Raw genomic sequence first — 19,009 nt, 5'->3', positions numbered from 1 at the left:
ATAGAGTGGTCGGTGTTCCGCGGTGGCGTTAGTTCATGTGCGAGTACGGCACGTTTAGTTTCGTTGTATTATAAGCGGTATTCGCGACAGTTCAGACGTTGGATAGGTTAACGATCTGACATGTGTACAGAAAACAGTGTCCAGTACGAAGATATGATCTCGTTCACGTGAATACCGAAGAATCGTGTTTCGTGTGTGTGTTACCAGCGCCGCGTTCGTCTAATCATCCCGTATCGGTTCCGACCTCATAGTACCAAGAAGCACGTGGCGTGCCTAAAGGCTTCCTCGGTTTTTATCTTACCAGGAATACCAAGTGGCAACGAGTCAACATAGTTCCTTCTCCGAAGGGGCGATCCGAGCGAGACTCGATCTTCGCGATCGATAGTCGCGTGACGAATGTAAGAACGACACGAGTGCTGATGCATGCTTCCGAAATGATTCCCCCCAGCCTCTTAATCTGTCAGGATCTGTCGAGGGGCGGAATATCAGCGATATCGTTCTCGGCATAAGTACCAGTGATAACGTGCCCGTGTGGTTGATCAGTCGAACAGCTGTCTCATCGGCACATGTACCTCCCGTTTACCTACAGCGGCCGTCGGCCAGTATCAGGCCCATGAATTGGGAGACGCGGCGTGTAGGGAGGATTAAAGATCAAAGATCAAAGATCATCGTAGAATTCCAAGCTTGGTGTAACCGACCGTGTTGTCCACGATACGAATTCAGTCGTTCGTCGGCCGCTACGGAGCACATCACGCTCGTAATCAGCTGCTGTCCCTCGTGTCCCGTCCCCGTCCATCGTTCCTCCTACGTTGTATACATAGTTCGTATAGATACAGGTATCGCTATACGTGCCCAATACACACATACCATTCTTGACCCTTGGATCGCGTACAGTGATAATTTCCTCCGCTGCCCGCGTTGGGGAACTCGTTAGAAGGAAGAGGCGAAAGAAACGCCAGAATAGAGAAGGTAAGCGCAACGTCCTTGGCTTATTTTTCGTGCACGTCACACGGGGATGGTGTTGGGTGACGACAATTTTCGGCAACTCGAAATAATTAACTCAGGACCCAACATTCGGGTTACTCGTCCTCGGAATCGTGTTTCTGGGCGTGCGGAGCACACGGGAACCGTTCATTAATAATGTATCTCTTTAATAGCAAATTGACGCGACCGGGTACAGCTGATTTGTGAAACGACTTTGAATCGCTCTCGATTCGAACTTCCGGGATGGCACTGGTTGCAAGGTGCGTGTCCGATGTCACGCCGCGTGTCTTTCTCATCGTTTCATTATATTTTTTCTTGCGGCGGTCCTCCGTCGACGAGTCATCGATCATTTTCCCTGAATATTAAATTCACGGCCAGTTCATGCACGGCCGTTGATTAAGCTCGTTATCGATGAATGGACGGATTACGCAAGCGGTTGTATTACCTATACGCGTACGCGCCTCGACTCGTTTCAAATGTTTAAACAGCACAGCTTATTCGTATTCAGTTCATTGTGAAATAAACACCTGCCACGCGCCGATATGCATCGTTTAAGGGTGATACAGACACGTCGAGGAATTTAGTTGAGTGGCCTCTAATTTAGTAATTTACCATTGTTTTACTAAACTCCTTGACTAAATGTTAGTGTCCATACACGGTAAATTATTAAATTACTCGCTACTCGGACTAAATCACTGGACGTGTCTGAATCAGCCTTTAGAGTTTTAGAGTTTAGACTAAGAATAGGAAAAGAAGCGCTATTGCTTACAAACAATCAAATTTGTTCTCGAACGTGCCACTTGGCGGCTGGCGCTGTTTTTCAGGTTAAGCAGTGTCGTCATACCATTGAGCTCTAAACATGTTTCTCTAAACAATGCATCGTACTTATAATTAACCGTTTCCTCCGACGGAATTTCTTATTATCGTCAAACAGTGACAGCGAACTGTGTAGGCGGTCTTCGTGCATTGTGTAATCAAGTCTGCAAACATACATATTACCGTAACTTTTTGCTGAGTCGTTTAACGAGATTTATATTATATCTCATGGTCGCAGGTATGGTTAGATGACGATGAGTTTTTAATATTGTCACGATGGCGCTGCATGTTACACAGAGGGGGGGGGGGGGGGGCAATAGAATTCCCGTAGCCGACATTTCCTACTTGCTTTCTAAGAAGGGCCACCGACTTCCACGCCGCGGATGGTGATATCCAGTATCATCCTGTATTATACGTCGTCAGATGGGACAATAGTAATGCAACCCAGTGACAGTAGGACAGCTGAAAACAATCGCTGCGACGGTACGCGTTGGCTCCATACGAGCTGATGCAGTCAGTTAGTAATGAGAACGTAACACGAAAACTTTCCCCCTCCTTCATCCCCATTGCTGGATCGATCCTTCCTTCTAGCCGTACTCTTCGGTTTCTACCGTCGTTCTGCCTAAATTACGTGCCCATAAATGTAGAATCACCATGATCCCACCTCTTTTCGCATTTCCAAACTGTGACCAGTAATTAATGCGACGCAATTGATTATTCTATGTGTAATTTCATCCCGACTGGTGATTATGGTAATTTTATTAGTAATTTCCTCGATTGCTGGGAGGTGGCTCTACTTCCTTAATCATACCGACGGATACCGTCGCTCCTGTAATTTCGTAGGAATATTCTCTAACCCATTTACCGGAATTAGGTAATACCACATTATTGTTTGTTTTTCGAGGGAATACGAAAGCGATCTCCATACAGTCTTTGCGACATTGAAGTGTTTCTTTAATTAAGAGAAGCGATTATTTATGGTACGAAGTAAGTTTATTAAAATTTGGAGTCTTTCGAGGGATCGTGATAAAGAACCGAGGGCAAAACGTTGCAACAGTGTTGATATTCTTCAGTGTCCAGCGTTGATACTTCCATCTCTTCCGCTTCTCACTTTTCAATTTAATATTTCCCATACTTACCTCGACGTGCAATTTATCACAACAAAGTCATATTTTGTGTACATTTCATTTACCCCTTCATTGCCTTCGGGGTCATATTTCAAACTTTAAACTGTAAACTGATACAAAGCATACACGCGTCTACTGCACATATGTATATTATACGGTATATATAGCGTGTAAAATTTGTGCAGAACACGTACCCGAGTAAGAAGAAACTTGCGTCTATCCACGTTCGCGAGACTGTCATTCAACTCATCGTGTACGAGTTGTGCATTTGTTCCTCTCGCGCCTTAATCAGTTCGGAATACGGCTGTCGAGCGTGAACCCTCGAGTAATTCGCTGTACACAAAGTAAACCCGACCAGATAGTGATATTGTAGCGGGTGGTTCATATAAGCTGAACGTATATACACGCAGAGCTCCTGTTCACCTTGGCACAACTTGCACGTAACGCGAGTTGCGCCGAGGTCCGATGTTCAGTGTCGTAAAACTCGTTATCTCTGGTCTTCGTGGAGCCTTTCACGCGCTCTACTGCTTCCATCGACGCCCACGCCAATGGGTCGCTTCGTTTCATTGAACTTGGCTCTTGGCACCGTGGTAAACTGGTCAAGTAACCTAAAATAATTCAGTTTTTTGGAGCTTTGGTGGAAGCGATGCTCATCCTTTATTCACCTTCTCGAAATATTCAACTTTTGCGTAAAGTATTTCTTCATAGATCTTTAGTCAGCGAATTCGTTATCTGTCCCAACCCTACTTTCAACAATCGTGTTTACTGTATCGAGTAATTTACCACGTCACGCTGGGTTCAACGGTATACTCTAGAAGCCAGCGTCTATGGCAAATATGACGTTACAGCGGGTAATTGGGTCGATGTCGCGTCCCCATTCCACTTCTCTCGCTGTCCATTAAAAGGAGCCCTGTTATGCAGCGTGGAGTTTCAATGGAAAGTGAAAATAGTGGAAGAACGGGGGCGGTGACATTTTTCGGTGGCGGTCTTGTAAATAATGCAAATTTCGTTCAACTTCGAATATCCCGTACTCGAAGGTATTAATCGAGGACTAATCAAGGGGGTGAAAAGTGGAGTAGTGGCTGTAATGGCTTCACTGGCCTTGCGTGGTCAAATGTCCCACCCCGACTGTAGGAAACGGGGTTGTGACACGACATGTGGTATCATACATTAGGAGTCAGACCATAGCCTTGACTTAAGCGGCTTAGAAGCCTGTCAGTAGCATGTAGTATGGGAAAGTGGGAACTTAAAAGTGTCACGATACCAGTAGGGGTATTGCAAATCGGTTCTTATGATAATTTTCGCATCGCTCCTGCTGGTGGTCACAAGTGTGTCGTATGTTAACTATAATTAATCTGATCAAACAGTATCGTATATAACCCCCTGCCACGACTGTCGTTGTTTATTAATTTGAGTTAAAATTGGCACTCGTGCAGTCAGCGATTACATCTTTTCGATTTGACCTTTGGGAAGCACGATGTTTTGACAGTCTTGCTTAACACTCGAGATTTGAAGGTACACGATACGAAAGAGGCGGCCACTTATCTCGAGAAATATTGATAAGATGATTTTAACGTGGTTAAACGGAGGTCCGACTTTTAGACCCATTTACGTAATTGAAGTTTGAAACCGGGGGGACAGACCTATTTAGTCTACCAGTCGCGTATCTCTTAAGCTCTACAAATATTTGCTGGCTACAATTTTTCCAACATTCTTTTTGAAGTTGTAGAAGGTTGCCGTTTACTTACTAGTACTTGTACTGTTTAAACCAGATATATTTTTCTTTGAGGATATTATTAAAAATGTACTAATCCTTCACTCGATTTGAATTATTAATGAAAATGAATAATAGTCACGTAATGCGGGCGACATTAGTAGTTAATATTATGCAGATGGAAGTTGAGAAATATATATATATATAAAATCACGTTGACTGCCAACTACGAGATAACTCATAGTTTGCGCTATTGCCTAGGACGCCAACTACGAGTAGTTATCTCGTAGTTTGTTTACTTGCCATATTTGTGCAGCTATAATGAAATTCGTTGTATATCAGTGGCTTTTAAATTGGCTTTTTACACCGGAATCCTGAAAAGTACCATGGCGGTCAACGTGTTATATTTTAAGCATATTTTGCTGATGGTGATTGGGACTACTTGTAAAGTGCAAATGCCCCCGTAAGATAACGTTAAAGTGTCGGCATACTGGTTAAAGCAGGTAATGTCCACTCTGCACTGGAACAAAACACTTAATTTTCTCGATAAAGCTGTTTTGACTTTTGTGACATTCCCTGTTTCTTCCTCTTACCCTACATTTGACTTACTCAATGCCTTGGAAAAATCAAATGACCTCTGGAATATTTTAGAGATAGAAAGATGAGACGTTCCACTCGTCCCTCCACAGTATTGCTCAAAGTCCAAGTTTGTTCGCTTCGAGATATACACGTGTATAATGGGTGTTCACGCTGTTAGCTATATTGTAGACTTTCGTCATTAATAGTCCATGTAACGTAAAAAGACAATGCCCTGCTTTGCACATCATTCATTTATGAAAAAACTGCTGATCACTAATATTATGGACACCTTGTGTATGCGCGTGTCAGTAGGTCCGTCGCTCAGTGACCCCGTTACGTATTTCTAAAGAGGACAGGGATTCGCGTATGGTCCATTTATCTCTGACATAAGTTATTCCTTTTCAAGCATTGATTACATTTTCAGTATGAATTTTTTGCCGTTTTTGCTCTCTGTTTTATTTATTCGTACAATTTAGTGGAAACTGAAATTATTTACTTCGTATATATAACGATCAATGCTGAGCTCTGTTTTCGTTATTCATGTGCTTTTATTGGACAATAAATTAAATATTATGTGAGTCGAATGATTTGCATTATTATTCCATCATTTGAAATGAAACTCGACATAAAACGTTTCTTTATTAACATCAGAGCACATCTTTTTTACCTCAAACAGGTTCTGCTTCTTTTATTCGTTTGCCTTTGCGAAACAATAAATGATACACTGATTCAGATGAATGGATTGCATTGTTTCATCATCTGAAATGAATCCATTTATTAAAGCACCGCGCGACTAACTTTGCAATCTTGACGTAAGACGTTCCTTCATTAACACCAGAGCACATACTGTAAGGCTTTTCTCGCGAATAGGCTATTCAGCTATTGATTGCCGAATAGCAAGTACGTAATTTGCGTATGTGAATCATTAATTGCAATACGTGGATGTCAGGCGGTGATTTATTTCGTAATCAATGACTGGAAGAACCAGGAAGTGACTGTTAATGTTCGAGGTCAACGTTAATACGTTGAAGTACTTAGGTGGTTATACTAGTTTGCAACAAATTGATCGTAGGAACACAGTGGTTACGTATACCTACATGAGAATGTTACAGTAGGCCGAGATCAAGAAAAAGAACTGATATGCGTCTTTTATTTCGTCTGCTGTGATTATTTGCAATTCAGTCGGTGGAAAATATTCTTGGCGAACGAGCCATGCTACGGAATGTTGAAACGCTATGAGTACCTCCAACGTCACACGCTTGCATTCAGAACATTCCTTGGAAGAAAGAAAAGTAAGGACAGTAAGATTCCGAGAAGATTTATTGCTCTCTTATCAGAAGAACACATTAATATCTAAATATCTTCCTAGATTATTACAGAACAGTTTACAAGTAATGTAAGTTATTTATATCAGTGGTGTACTCAGGATTTAACCATGGGGGAGCAGAGTTGGTCGGATAACAATATTTTTAATGCAAATTCAATAAAATTCATTAGGTGATTATAAAAATTTACTTAAAGAATAAAATCCAGTTTTTTAATTTTATAAAGCTCTTGAATTACTTTAGACGTGGTTACATTTAATCTCCTTTTCCTTTTTCTTTTGGGGGTGCCAGGTCTCCTCCCCTCGGGATGCGCCACTGATTTATATTATAAATGGGGAAACCATCTGAATTTTCCCTGGCTATAGTATGAACAAAATCAACCGACCACTGAAGGCTACTAAGGGCCACTGAAAAGCTGCCCCCACCACTCTATCTTTTATCCCTCCTCGCAGCGATCATTTAATCTTGCTGCGTTTGTGCAGTAATCGTAGATTATTCGATCTCAATTGGAATCAATCTCAATTAGGCAGCTAATTACAGTTTTAATGGAGAGATATCGGCAAATTGCAGATTTTGACACTTGGGATAGCATATCACCTCCTGATATGCACAGTTCACATTAGGTCAGTGGCGATTATTGTTTATAAATGGTTGACATTCGACGGCTTATATTTAGAAATCGATATTACGGTTCGTTTAACGATCCAAGGTTGTGATAAAATTACTCTCGCGAACGGAGGCGAGAAGGAACTTGGTACATTAATGTCGAGAACAATTTCGATGGGACAGCCGCCCCTGGTTGGGTTGTTAACGATCAGAAGGGGCATGAACCCGAAATGAACATTAACCACGACGATCTTGGCAAATGGTTTTTCTTGCAGTGTCAATTAATCCAACGCAACAAATCGACCACCGATATCTATTGGATATAAGGGTGACCGGATAGCGCCACCATGATCGTGGAGGACAAACAGTGAGTCGTAGTAACATTGGCTAAAGACAGACACTAATTTTCCCTCTCTACGCTATCTACTGTCGCGCGTAGACAGCTCTCGCTGTGCATGAACGCCAAGCATGTTACACGCTCTCGCACCTTTCTTCCGTAGCACACGCAGATGTAAATAGTACCAGCTTCCTCTACACGAAAGCTACGTAACAATGGCCCTTTAAGTAACAAATAAGAAACACCACATAAGACTTATATATCTGCCGCACGTGTCACTAAAGTGTAGGCTGTGCAGGTACCATTTGTGGCGACACTCCAAGAAATATCGCTCGAATAATATATCTTATTTATTACTCGAACCAACGATGTAACGAAAAATATCTACGGATCGAGGTACTACAGTTCCACCCTCGGCATATAGAAGTGTCCCAAACAGAATTGCGAAACGGATGTGCCCGCAAACACTGGATACGAAATCATCTCATTGATCACTTGAACGATGCGTCTATAACGTGTCACGGCCACATCCCCCTCGCTGTTCCTTCAGCGCGTGCTCCGCACAGAGATTTTTAGCCTTTCCTGTCGCGCTTCTTTTATCGGCGGAGTACACGATTCGCCCTTCGTTTGAAAAAAAAAGGAGAGACATTCAAATCTCGGTAATAATTGAGAATATCGCGAAAGAAGAGAAAAATGGCATCCTTTGACCACGGGAAACGAAAGGTCTCGGTGGCTTCAATGATCTCGCGCGCCAACGGTTTATCACCGCGAAGCGAACCGTGTAATTGATCGGCACGATTCGTCTCGCCAGAGGCTATCACAGTTTTAGACGTTCCGTGACTTTGATACCAGCCTTGATCTTCGGGCGGTCATACGTTACGCGCTTTTTTCCCGTCTTCCGGTATGCAGAGGGCCAGTGCAGAGGGAACGTCGCTTCGCTCGCTATCGCGGCTAGCGGGGGGGACCATGTGCGTGACTCGAGGGCAAGTTTCCACGCCGCCTCTATTTAGTCACGTTCATCGCGTCTGTCACGACTCCACGAGCTAATGACGTCCAAAGTCCACGAAGATATTCGAATCTCGTGCGCTGTCGCGCCAGTACCCTGTCACGCCACGCTTTCCACTGTGTGCGTCAACTAGTCTGCCCTGCGCACACAGTGATGGTGGAAACAACGTGCAAAGTTGGATATCTGCATATATACGTGTATGTAAATAACCGATACTAGACTTCGTGTGTCACGTCGTCGCGGGAGGGAGATCCTGGGGAATCCCTTTGTGATACGCGATACAGCGTGGGACATAGTTCGTTCGCGTTAAATTCGGGGACTCCTGTTGCTGCTCCCACTTGCAACTTTCTTTTGGACATCGTTGTGCATATTGTGGAAAGGATTAGGCGCGGAGGAAAATGTTACGCGACGGAAGTGAATGGATGCTCAAATTTTAGATGCATCAGGCACTCAGTTTCAGTCGTTCTGATTTATTTTTCATACTTATTTACATTTCTGGACATAGAACAGTTGTATATTTACAACACTTTATTGAACTGGTTCAGTTCCACTCCCAAGCAGCATATCTCCGCGTTGTGATTGGCCAAATTTGTATTATTTCGTGACACATGGTCCCTTTTCAATTTTTCATCTCCCTCTCGAGTGAAATACGTCGGAACAAAGAACAAAATCAAACATTAGAGTAGATTTTATTTTTAAACGGAATTCTAGTGACCACTGATCCTGGGTTTTGTATAGAGTCGCGATAAATGGATCGAAGTAATCGTATTTTTAGTACTCAGTCGATAATGGCTGCAGTAGGTGTATCGATAAGAATCGAGGATCAAAGTAAGTGCAGCACACAATAATATCGCTCCAATCGATAAAAATCTAAAAAATCTTGCGAGCACACGTTTGATCGTAATTGGAACGAATCATGGTTTCATTGAAAATCGACCTTCGAGCGTCACCTCGCACAATTACCGCGTTAAGAAAGATATGTCTCTTTATTTGCGCAAGTGATACTTAACCCCGCAAATGAAACATTTCCAGGCTGGCGAAGTCTGCTCGGAACGCTGGCAGAGCCGCGAGTTCCTTGCTCGCGTAAAACCTACAAATTATAATATCCGTGAGGTCTACCCGCGCGTGTCATCCAAACTACGCTCAAATCCTGTATGCCAACATTTACAAATCACGATCTACTTCGTTCAACCGATTCGGTGCTAAGCTTCAACCGTTCACCGTTCGCCATGTGCGGGATTCCTCCAAGCATACCCGCTAACCATACTCGATGAACGCCTGTCGGCGTTTCCCGCACGGGATGCACCGACCGAGCGCATTCACGCAGTTCATAGTACCCAAAGGGTTAACGATATCAATGTATCTCAATGCGGAGCATTCCTTTCCGTTCCTTGATTGCTTGATTCCTCAGAACCTGGCACTTGGCCCCCCTACATCACGCCTGCCCGTAGAGCTGAATAACAAATGGAGACGCGTCGCGAGATACACTTCTTTCTATTTCTCATTTCACGCCTTCCCTTTGCACGGCCGTCTGCACGTTGGACCCACTTTCGATCGGCGTTCGCATGCGATTCATTCAGCGGCAAAGTGGCCAGCGACGCGCGCGCATCGAGAGGATACGCTCGCTAAATCACGCCATTCGTTGGCACTATCGAACCAGCCGATTACGAAATCGCGTGATCGTGGAGCTATCCCGCCGGCGTGCACTATTTTTGTCCGGTGCATGCTTCAAGCTACCAGCCTCCGTCCTTGTCCGAGCCGCGAGGCTGGCCCGCTCGTATGCAAGGATTTTGGAGCGGGAGCGCTTGCAGCTTGTAAGAGAGCTGGGAATTTTTGGATTAAAGTCATTAAACAGTGGATCTTTCAGTAGGAAGACACGCAGTCTCCTCTTACAATGCAAATATTGTCCCTAATTCTATCATAGCAAGCAATGCTGCTGTGAACCCACGACTGACAGAATCGAAGACACTAGTTGCAGAAGCAGGAAGACGGGGTCAATTCGATTCTCATTTAAAAAAAAGTAGCAACATCGTCTGTGCCATGCTTGTGCTATATTGATTCACTTTCGGTAGAACTATGAATTGCAAAGTGAATATAAAATTGTCATCGAATTGAGGCATTCCAGTGATTGCTCGTTGGGGGTTCAGCTGGAGGTCAGCGGCTGACTGAAGAGCTGCTTGGGTTCTGGCTACTATCAGTTGAGGGTTACGTAGAAATAAAGGAGACAGTACTGGGGAGGAAAAAAATACGAAGACTCCGATGGGGTTAATCTAATTAGACTGGGGCTCGAGGGTTTCTTAAGTTCCTTTGGAGTAGATCGATGTATTTTATCGTGGAAGTACATAGGAGAAAGTACTGTGAAAAGTTAATGCTGCTCGAGGTTTCCGAGTATGAATCATGTGTTATTGAGGAATGGTTAATAATGATCCGTCAACACTACCAGGTTGTTGCATAGTGTCTCATGACTCGCTGACAGTATATACATTATACAATAACTGACGACGACGTTATACTGATATTAGAATACATAGAGCACTATATACTAATCACGCCACGTGTGACCCCTCCACACGCCTGGCCTCACCACGTGCTATGACACTTGCTATACGCCAGTGCTTCCCAACCTTTTTTGAGTCGCGAACCCCTTTGATATTATTCAAATAACCTGCGACCCCCACCCCATATAAGGTAAGATAAATTTAATAAGGTAGAGAAAACACATTAAAAATAGGTATTTCAGAATATAATTCTAAGTTAATAAAGTTTAATTATCTTAATGCACATATTAAATATACTTACAGAGTTTAACCCTTCGCGGTCGCATCTTATAAGCACAAATTGATCACACGAGGTTCACTGCACCCCAGCGTGATTTTTGATTTACCATTTTCGAATTTTTTAATCTTTTATCTTTTGAGTTATAATTGTACATGCGTAATATTCATACAATCGTGCTCTTATAGTCTTTTTCTAGAAAGAAGCGTGACCACGAAGGGTTAATATATTTAAGTATCTTATAAAATATAAGACAGCATGGTAGAACCAGTGGACTGACTGTACTGTTATCTTTATTATGTAGGATTGCCATTAGAGCACTGATACTGTGTCGGATATCGCCACTGACTCCAACACTCCTATAGACTTACTAATGCTACCACTCTACAGCCTTTCCATTAACAATGTACAATACTACTACTGATACTAATGCTTACACTGTACACGACTAATCCCGATGCTGATATTGTACGGTACCTTCTAGAGCACTAATAGCGATAAGTATCGATACTGCCACCGACGTTGTATATCCTTCGCGCTGACGGAACCATTAGAAACCTTTCCGAAGTGCGCGCAGATTACACGCGGAAGCCTCGAATACCATTAACGGGCAAGAAAACATAGACCGCCAGGGCATTCAAGGACCCCGGAGAAGAAACCGGGATTCTCGTAACCTCGTTCCTCCTTTCCAGGGAAATGGAAGGCTTCTGGATTAGCAGCGCGATCCACGCGATCAAGGCGCTTTCGTACGTGTACGATCTGCTGACGTTCCCCGTCTACCTCATACTGCAGCGGCCATGGGAGAAGCGGAAGGCCACGAGGAGGATCAAGGCGCGCCCCGCCACCAAGCACGACAACAGCATCACCTACAGGAGCGTCGACCCCCCGAGGTCGATGCACATTACCCTCGAGCGTGAGAAAATCGACACGCTCGAGAAGATGCTGACGTGGGTAGCGAAGATTCACAAGGAGAAGAAGTGCCTCGGTACCAGGGAGATACTCGCCGAGGAGGACGAGGCTCAGCCTAATGGTAGAATATTCAAAAAGGTGGCTAACGATCTTGCCCAGTTATATTTTCATTCGATGCAGCGGCGGAATTAAGGAAAAAGGCCCATCTGGCAAACGTTCTGGAACGCCCCGTACGCGTAACAGAATTACAAATAAATTTACGCGCATGTGAATTGAAAATTATAGAAAATTTAAAAAAAAAGGCTCAAAAATTGTTTTTTTTTAAATGGTCCCTGGGTGGGCCCTCTTACATCCGCCACTGACTCGATGGTAGGAAGGGACAATTGATCAATCCCTATGTTCCTTTTCGCAGTACAAAATGGGAGAGTACAAATGGAAGACTTATCTCGACGTGGACAGGCTCACGACGTCGTTCAGCCGTGGTCTGAGGGAATTGGGGCTGACATCCCACCAGAACATTGTCATTTTCGCGGAGACCAGGGCGGAATGGATGATCGCAGCCTATGGATGCTTTAAGCAGAATCTCACTGTAGTCACTATCTATGCAACCCTGGGGGACGACGCGATTGCTCACGGCATCAATGAAACCGAGGTGGACACCGTGATTACTAGTCACGAATTACTGCCAAAGTTCAAACGGCTTCTGAGTAAATTGCCCTCGGTCAAGACGATCGTCTACATGGAGGACCAGCTGAAGCCGACCGACACGACTGGTTACAAGGTGGGTTGTCGATGTCCCCGCGATTTAGAGATTTCCATTCGCGTGATTGACGGTTTTATCGGCGCTCGACGCAGATTTACGAGCCGCTCGGTAAATGTTTATTCATCGCGTGATTTCTGTTATGACTACATGAATAATACTTTATCTGTACGTTTCTCTGTAATTGATAAACGAAGTCATGCTTTGCGCGGATTGTTTATACAAAATAAGGCAAAGTGCAGCCAAGCAGCATGATACTGCGTGACATAGGGTTCGGTCAAGAGTTCAGTATGCGGCACAGTGTGTCTTATCTGCGAGTCGTTCGTGACGAGACGATTCTAATTTTAATTATCACGCGGATCTTGTTTAATTGGCTGTATAAATACTGATAAGCGCGGCGAGGTTTCAGAGCTAGAGATAATTGCATATGCACCTGCTCGGTGCACTGGCGCGATCGAAAGTGTGCTCGCCCGACTTGCGGGTCAATGGATAGCTGACACTTGGCTTTTCTGCGTTTCAGGAATCCGTCAGGCTTATACCGTTCTCCGACCTGATCCAGCAGGGTAACAAATCAAGGGCACCCATGGCACCACCGAAGGCCTCTGACACCGCGATCATAATGTACACGTCTGGCTCCACTGGCGTGCCAAAAGGTGTGCTCCTCACCCACTCGAACATCATCGCCACGTTGAAGGCGTTCTGCGACGCTGTGCACATTAAATCAGATGACGTTTTCCTTGGATTCCTACCTTTGGCTCATGTTTTCGAACTGCTTGCTGAGAGCGTGTGCCTCTTGACTGGCGTGCCTATTGGCTACAGTTCGCCGCTTACAATGATCGATTCGAGCAGCAAGATTCAGAGGGGATCCAAGGGTGATGCGTCTGTTTTACATCCGACTTGCCTGACTTCTGTACCGGTACGCTCGCAATTCATATCGGCCCCGTTAAGTAGAGACTGGTACCGAGTCATCGATGCCTCTTATCCGTACAGCTCATCCTCGACCGCATCTCCAAAGGCATCAACGAGAAGGTGAAGAGGTCGGGGGCCTTCAGACAGGCGATCTTCAACTTCGCCTACGAGTACAAACTGAAATGGTACAAACGTGGTTACGATACACCGTTCTTCGACAAATTTATCTTCGGAGCCGCCAAGCAAGTGCTTGGTGGACGGGTTAGGCTGATACTCTGCGGAGGCGCGCCTTTGTCCCCGGACACCCATACCCAGGTGAAAATCTGCCTCTGCGTTACTGTGACCCAGGGATACGGTCTCACGGAAACCACATCTTGCGCCACCGTCATGGATGGTACGTAGTCGTTGGTAACACTTTCAGTGGCCTCGGTGTGCTCTTTACGCTTGAGATTGCGGCCTGATATTTTTTAAGCTGCATCGAAAGTACTGTTTGAGTTAAGGAAGAGTCTGACGGGCTTAAAGGGGCAGTTTCCAAAACCTTGCGCCACTCAGAACGTTAAAATGTTTCCCGAACGCTGCATCACACAGGGTGTCGTGATTTCAGTGCACGACAGGAGCACGGGAAGGGTAGGAGCACCAACCACGGTTTGTGATATTCGATTAAAGAACTGGGAGGAAGCTGGCTACAGGGTTACGGACACCCCTCATCCCAGAGGGGAGATCCTCATTGGCGGTGGGAACGTATCGCTTGGTTATTACAAATTACCGGACAAAACGAAGGAGGACTTCTTCAATGCAGACGGGAAGCAGTGGTTCGGGACGGGCGACATTGGCGAATGTCATCCAGACGGTTGCTTAAAGATTATCGGTGAGATTACGTTTTGTTTATTCACTGGCAAGTGCGCTCGGTTAATGGAAAGCATGCGGAGAGAAATATCTTGTTATTACTTTGGTAGATCGGAAGAAGGATCTGGTGAAGCTGCAGCATGGCGAGTACGTATCGCTGGGCAAAGTCGAGGCCGAGTTGAAGACGTCCCCCGCTGTGGAAAATATTTGCGTCTACGGAGATCCGCACAAGACTTACACAGTGGCACTGGTGGTACCCAACCATGATTATCTGAAGGAGATGTCCAAAGAGCTCGGTATTACTGGGAAGACCTTGGAAGAACTCTGCAATGATCCACGGGTCGAGAAGGCGGTGTTGCAAGAATTGGTTGAGCAGGCAAAGAAATGTAAATATTTCAGATATTCGAATTTTTAATGGCTACTATAAACTTCACTGCCCGGTTGACTTTTATGCTCTCTGTCTTTATTCTTCGTTTATTTAGGCAAGCTCCAAAACTTTGAGATACCTGGCGCAGTAGCACTGTGCCCAGAACAGTGGTCACCTGATATGGGACTTGTGACAGCGGCGTTCAAGCTGAAAAGGAAAGCGGTGCAAGAGAGATATCAACACGAAATCAACAGGATGTACGCCTCGTGATGTCGCGCGAAGTCGTGTAAGAAGTGTAACGGTTGAAGTGATCCGGAAGTCCGAAACGAAACGAGTACCTCGACGACCTTTACATATGAGTTCGTGAGCCGAGGTCGCATGGTCCATTACGGAGCGTGTATCAGACTTGTCAGCTTTCTTTTCGCGGACACCAGTAGATGGTGTCGACATCCAGTACCAAAAAGTCCCGTTTAAAATATCGTTAAACACGGTCTGGGTGTAAATGTGTTGAACATTAAAGGGCGGAACAGAAATGTCTTTTCGAGGATATCTTGTTACTCAATTCGGTTTATCATTTGAGACGGAGGAATTTCAACTCTACAGTCGCGGAATGTCGAAAATGGCAACGCGGCAAGTTCAAAGAGTGTGTTTATAACATAATCGCCGCGGTATTCATGCGAGGTGTGAGCGTAAACAAAAAACAAAGTGGTGCAGGACGGCTGTTCCGTTGCGAAAGTCGTCGCCTTTCCTCCTTCAAAATTTACAAACGTGTGTACGCCCGTTTGAACGATTCACTCATCCTTTGCATTAATTTCTTCCGATGTAGAGGTATGAAATTGATGGAGAAATTGATTGTCAGTTTGCAACCGTATTAATCACGTAAGTTCACAGCTCGTACAGTGTACTTACTTTAAGTATTATTCGAAAACGTCGAGTTCCATTTTCACGAGGGAAACAAAAGAAAGGTATGGCCCTTCGAAGGGGGCCGCTCTATTCTACAATAAGCTATATGTATAATGTATATACTGGAAATTGATCGTTGAGCCAGCTTTTACTTATGGCCAACGTAAAGGCGGCACGCCGTTAGATTTACTTGCGTACATTTAATTACGTCTTCGTGTTGAATTGAATTGTTCTTTTTAGAACCTTGGGGTAGCAATTATTCGTCTTGTATAAAATACTTGTCAATACCTCCTTGCCTACCTTTAAACTATTATAGGATCGAAGCATCACAGAAATCTTTCTTTTCTTCTTATCTTTCTTTCCTCTTTGCCGCAGAAACGGTACTTTTCATTTGTGTGTGGATGCGTGCGTGTGTCCGTGCGCGTATGCGTGTTTGTTCTCTCATTGTGTGTATGCTTGCACGCATACACATATACATGTATGTTCATTAATAAGGGAAGTTAGAAAAGTAACGTGTGCGAGTGTATGCTTATAGATGAATATGATGGTTACAAAGAAGAAGTCGTTCTTGTTAATTTTTTTAGTCTTCCCGTGATTCGTCGTTATGTATCGATTCGCCAACATTCGGTGCTCCAATTTTCCTTGGGCATCACACTCGGCCCGACATTCGCTGACACCGTCTAGCAAATCTTGAGAGACGCCTTACGAGTTTCTTCGCAGATTTGTTCACTCTGAATCACGTTGTTTTGCACGGAATCATTATTCGTAAGCTAAGTAGTCTTCCTCGATCTTAAAGACCGATGTTCCATTAGGTGCATCGTTGCACGCGATCTAGCATCTCTGCAATAGTATCAATGATATATCCTCTGCGAATGCTTTTGGTCGGACATGTGTCTAATTTAATCAATTTGTTTGAGATTACGTTTCATGTACAATGACGGTCAAAGGAAGGATTAGAAGGGGGAGAGTACGCGACCAGACAGAATTGTATCCATAAAAATGTAACTTTAAAATGTTCTTTTGACCGCCATTGCGAGCTTTTGATTTATTGTACCGAAATTAATGGAAAATACGGTACCCGTGTTGGCTGCGCATTCAGATGCTTAGTATCTAAGTATTGGTAGTCGATGCGCAAGTAAAACGAACGAATTGTTTAATATTTTCATTCTGTATCTTTGCGGCTTGTTGAACAGCGACTGTACGAAGAGGGAATAAGAGAGGACAGGGGGGAATATAGGGAGAGTTGAGAGAACGAGAGGATATCGATCTTGTAGCTCATTTTCTCCTTTTCCAATCACGTTGAGAGTTCCTGCGTTAGCTGAATCATGCGTTACAAGTTGTTACGAGCCCATTAATAATTTCTAATAAATTATTAAGAGCTGTATAATATTAGATAGGGAATTGCCAATTGTCATTTGGATATAATCATATCATCGATATCTATTGTTGTTATTATTATTACTATTATAATTATCATTTTGAAACTATGGCATGTGAAAATAAATGTACAGATCTATAGTACACGCAATAAGTATTATTATAACTTTCGTTCTCTATTCTTGTGATCAGGCTGTAATTTCATGGGCACTCTGTCAGGTGTATTGTATGTACAACGGTATATGGTGATTTAATAGTTTCGACAATAATATGGCTCTTCTTGACAAGAATGGATATTTACGGCGAATAAAACTATAACTCTCATTTGTATTTGAATCTTCCAATTATTGCGTGTATAAAGTGCCCTGCAGTATGATACAATCGGTATCTTTCTTTAATATACACTTAGTTCGAAACGCTTGAAAAGTATAACAACTAATTCTTTTTCGAATGTGCCTCTATGAATACACGTGGTATCATATTGTGCGTGCAACTGTATCGAATGTTAATCAAAAAGTGATCATCTTCCATAGTCTTAAAAAAAGTGGGTGCTTTGTTTATACTGTTTATCTCATTGTCACGCGACAACTCGAGGCATGGCAAATTTTTTTTTGCCGAACCATCGAAAAGTGCATTTATTATTCTATAATCTGACAACTTTACTTTCAATCTATAAGCAACGGAAGTTCAAGAGTGTAGCTGTGCGATATTGAAAATATAGCGAGAAAACGCGGGGAAATAAGTTAGCGCTACATGTGTGCAAGATTTATGATAAGGTCGAGTTTTGCTTCGTATATTTATTCGTTTGGTTATTGTTACTACTAAGCTGTAAAATAATCACCGTCCAGATGATTATTTTGAAGGAAAGGTAACGAGGAATTAATAAATACAAATATATTTATTAGTGGAGTAAACCATCTGACTTCTCATCGTATAATACGTAGAATTTCTACGTCATAAATTTCGCACACAAACGATTCATCTCCCACCACTCATCGACTCGCCATATATGCGAACGACCTACCTTACCTTATCCGTTCCTAGTTCCTAAACATCGAGGCAGACACTATCACTAATGGCACGCGTTTTGCCGGATTGCATGATACGCTTCAAGACGGGGAAATACTAGGCAACGTAAGTAGGTGATTTCGATTCTGCTCTGGCTTTTCGCCTCTGCGCGGAGAAGGGCGCTACGTTTGTAATGCGCGCGCTATTTGTTGAAATTCAAACTTTGGGTCCTTGCATCTTGGACACGAAGGTTTGCAAATAAGGTAAGGGAGTTTTTGATTATTTTTAATATGAGTGACTTATATGTTTTAGTTTTGTTTTGTAATTTTTGAACGAACTTGCCTTTGCATTAATAATTTCCCAGCCGGAGTGAGATATTTTATGAATATTTTGAATACATTATGTCTTTATTGAAGAATTTTTCTACCAGTAAATTTATTTTATAACTATAATAAATCAGACAGAATGATTTTATTTAACGCATTATACAATAATGGGTGTAGAATATTTTGTTGATGTTACATGATCACAGGTAATTGCTTTAATTTTATGATTGATTGTTTGGGTAGGATTATTATGTCGAGGTTCGTTAATTAATCTTCCTAATAATTTTCAGCTGTGTATAGTCAGTTACACAATGTAATCGGCCCAACAATCGATC

The 19,009-nt window shown here is 43.4% G+C and overlaps 1 protein-coding gene across 5 annotated transcripts; it reads left to right on the top strand.

Moving 5' to 3' along the window:
• Acsl (Acyl-CoA synthetase long-chain) lies at positions 1 to 17,670 on the top strand. Of its 5 annotated transcripts, none has more exons than XM_076826464.1 (9): positions 1 to 398; positions 7,427 to 7,518; positions 11,962 to 12,316; positions 12,591 to 12,959; positions 13,459 to 13,854; positions 13,929 to 14,241; positions 14,452 to 14,715; positions 14,804 to 15,079; positions 15,176 to 17,670. In XM_076826464.1, the coding sequence occupies exons 2-9, from the start codon at positions 7,499 to 7,501 to the stop codon at positions 15,328 to 15,330; spliced, it is 2,148 nt and encodes a 715-aa protein (XP_076682579.1). In that variant the 5' UTR covers positions 1 to 398; positions 7,427 to 7,498; the 3' UTR covers positions 15,331 to 17,670. The 5 variants fall into 5 exon arrangements, with proteins under 5 accessions (XP_076682579.1, XP_076682581.1, XP_076682580.1 ...); XM_076826465.1 differs by lacking the exon at positions 1 to 398 and adding an exon at positions 429 to 969; XM_076826466.1 differs by lacking the exon at positions 7,427 to 7,518.
• Positions 17,671 to 19,009: the final 1,339 nt, after the last annotated feature.

The sequence above is a fragment of the Andrena cerasifolii genome, chromosome 14, assembly GCF_050908995.1.
Source record: "Andrena cerasifolii isolate SP2316 chromosome 14, iyAndCera1_principal, whole genome shotgun sequence".
Classification (NCBI taxonomy): Eukaryota; Metazoa; Arthropoda; class Insecta; order Hymenoptera; family Andrenidae; genus Andrena; species Andrena cerasifolii.
Note: the sequence above shows the minus strand (reverse complement) of the source record. Positions and strands in the feature narration are given on the sequence as shown.

Coding starts and splice junctions, on each gene's coding strand:
- Acsl (XM_076826463.1), top strand. CDS start 8,648: ATGGTGGAAACAACGTGCAAAGTTGGATATCTGCATATATACGT. Junction 12,960..13,458: donor CCGACACGACTGGTTACAAG/GTGGGTTGTCGA, acceptor TCTGCGTTTCAG/GAATCCGTCAGGCTTATACC. Junction 13,855..13,928: donor CTTGCCTGACTTCTGTACCG/GTACGCTCGCAA, acceptor TTATCCGTACAG/CTCATCCTCGACCGCATCTC.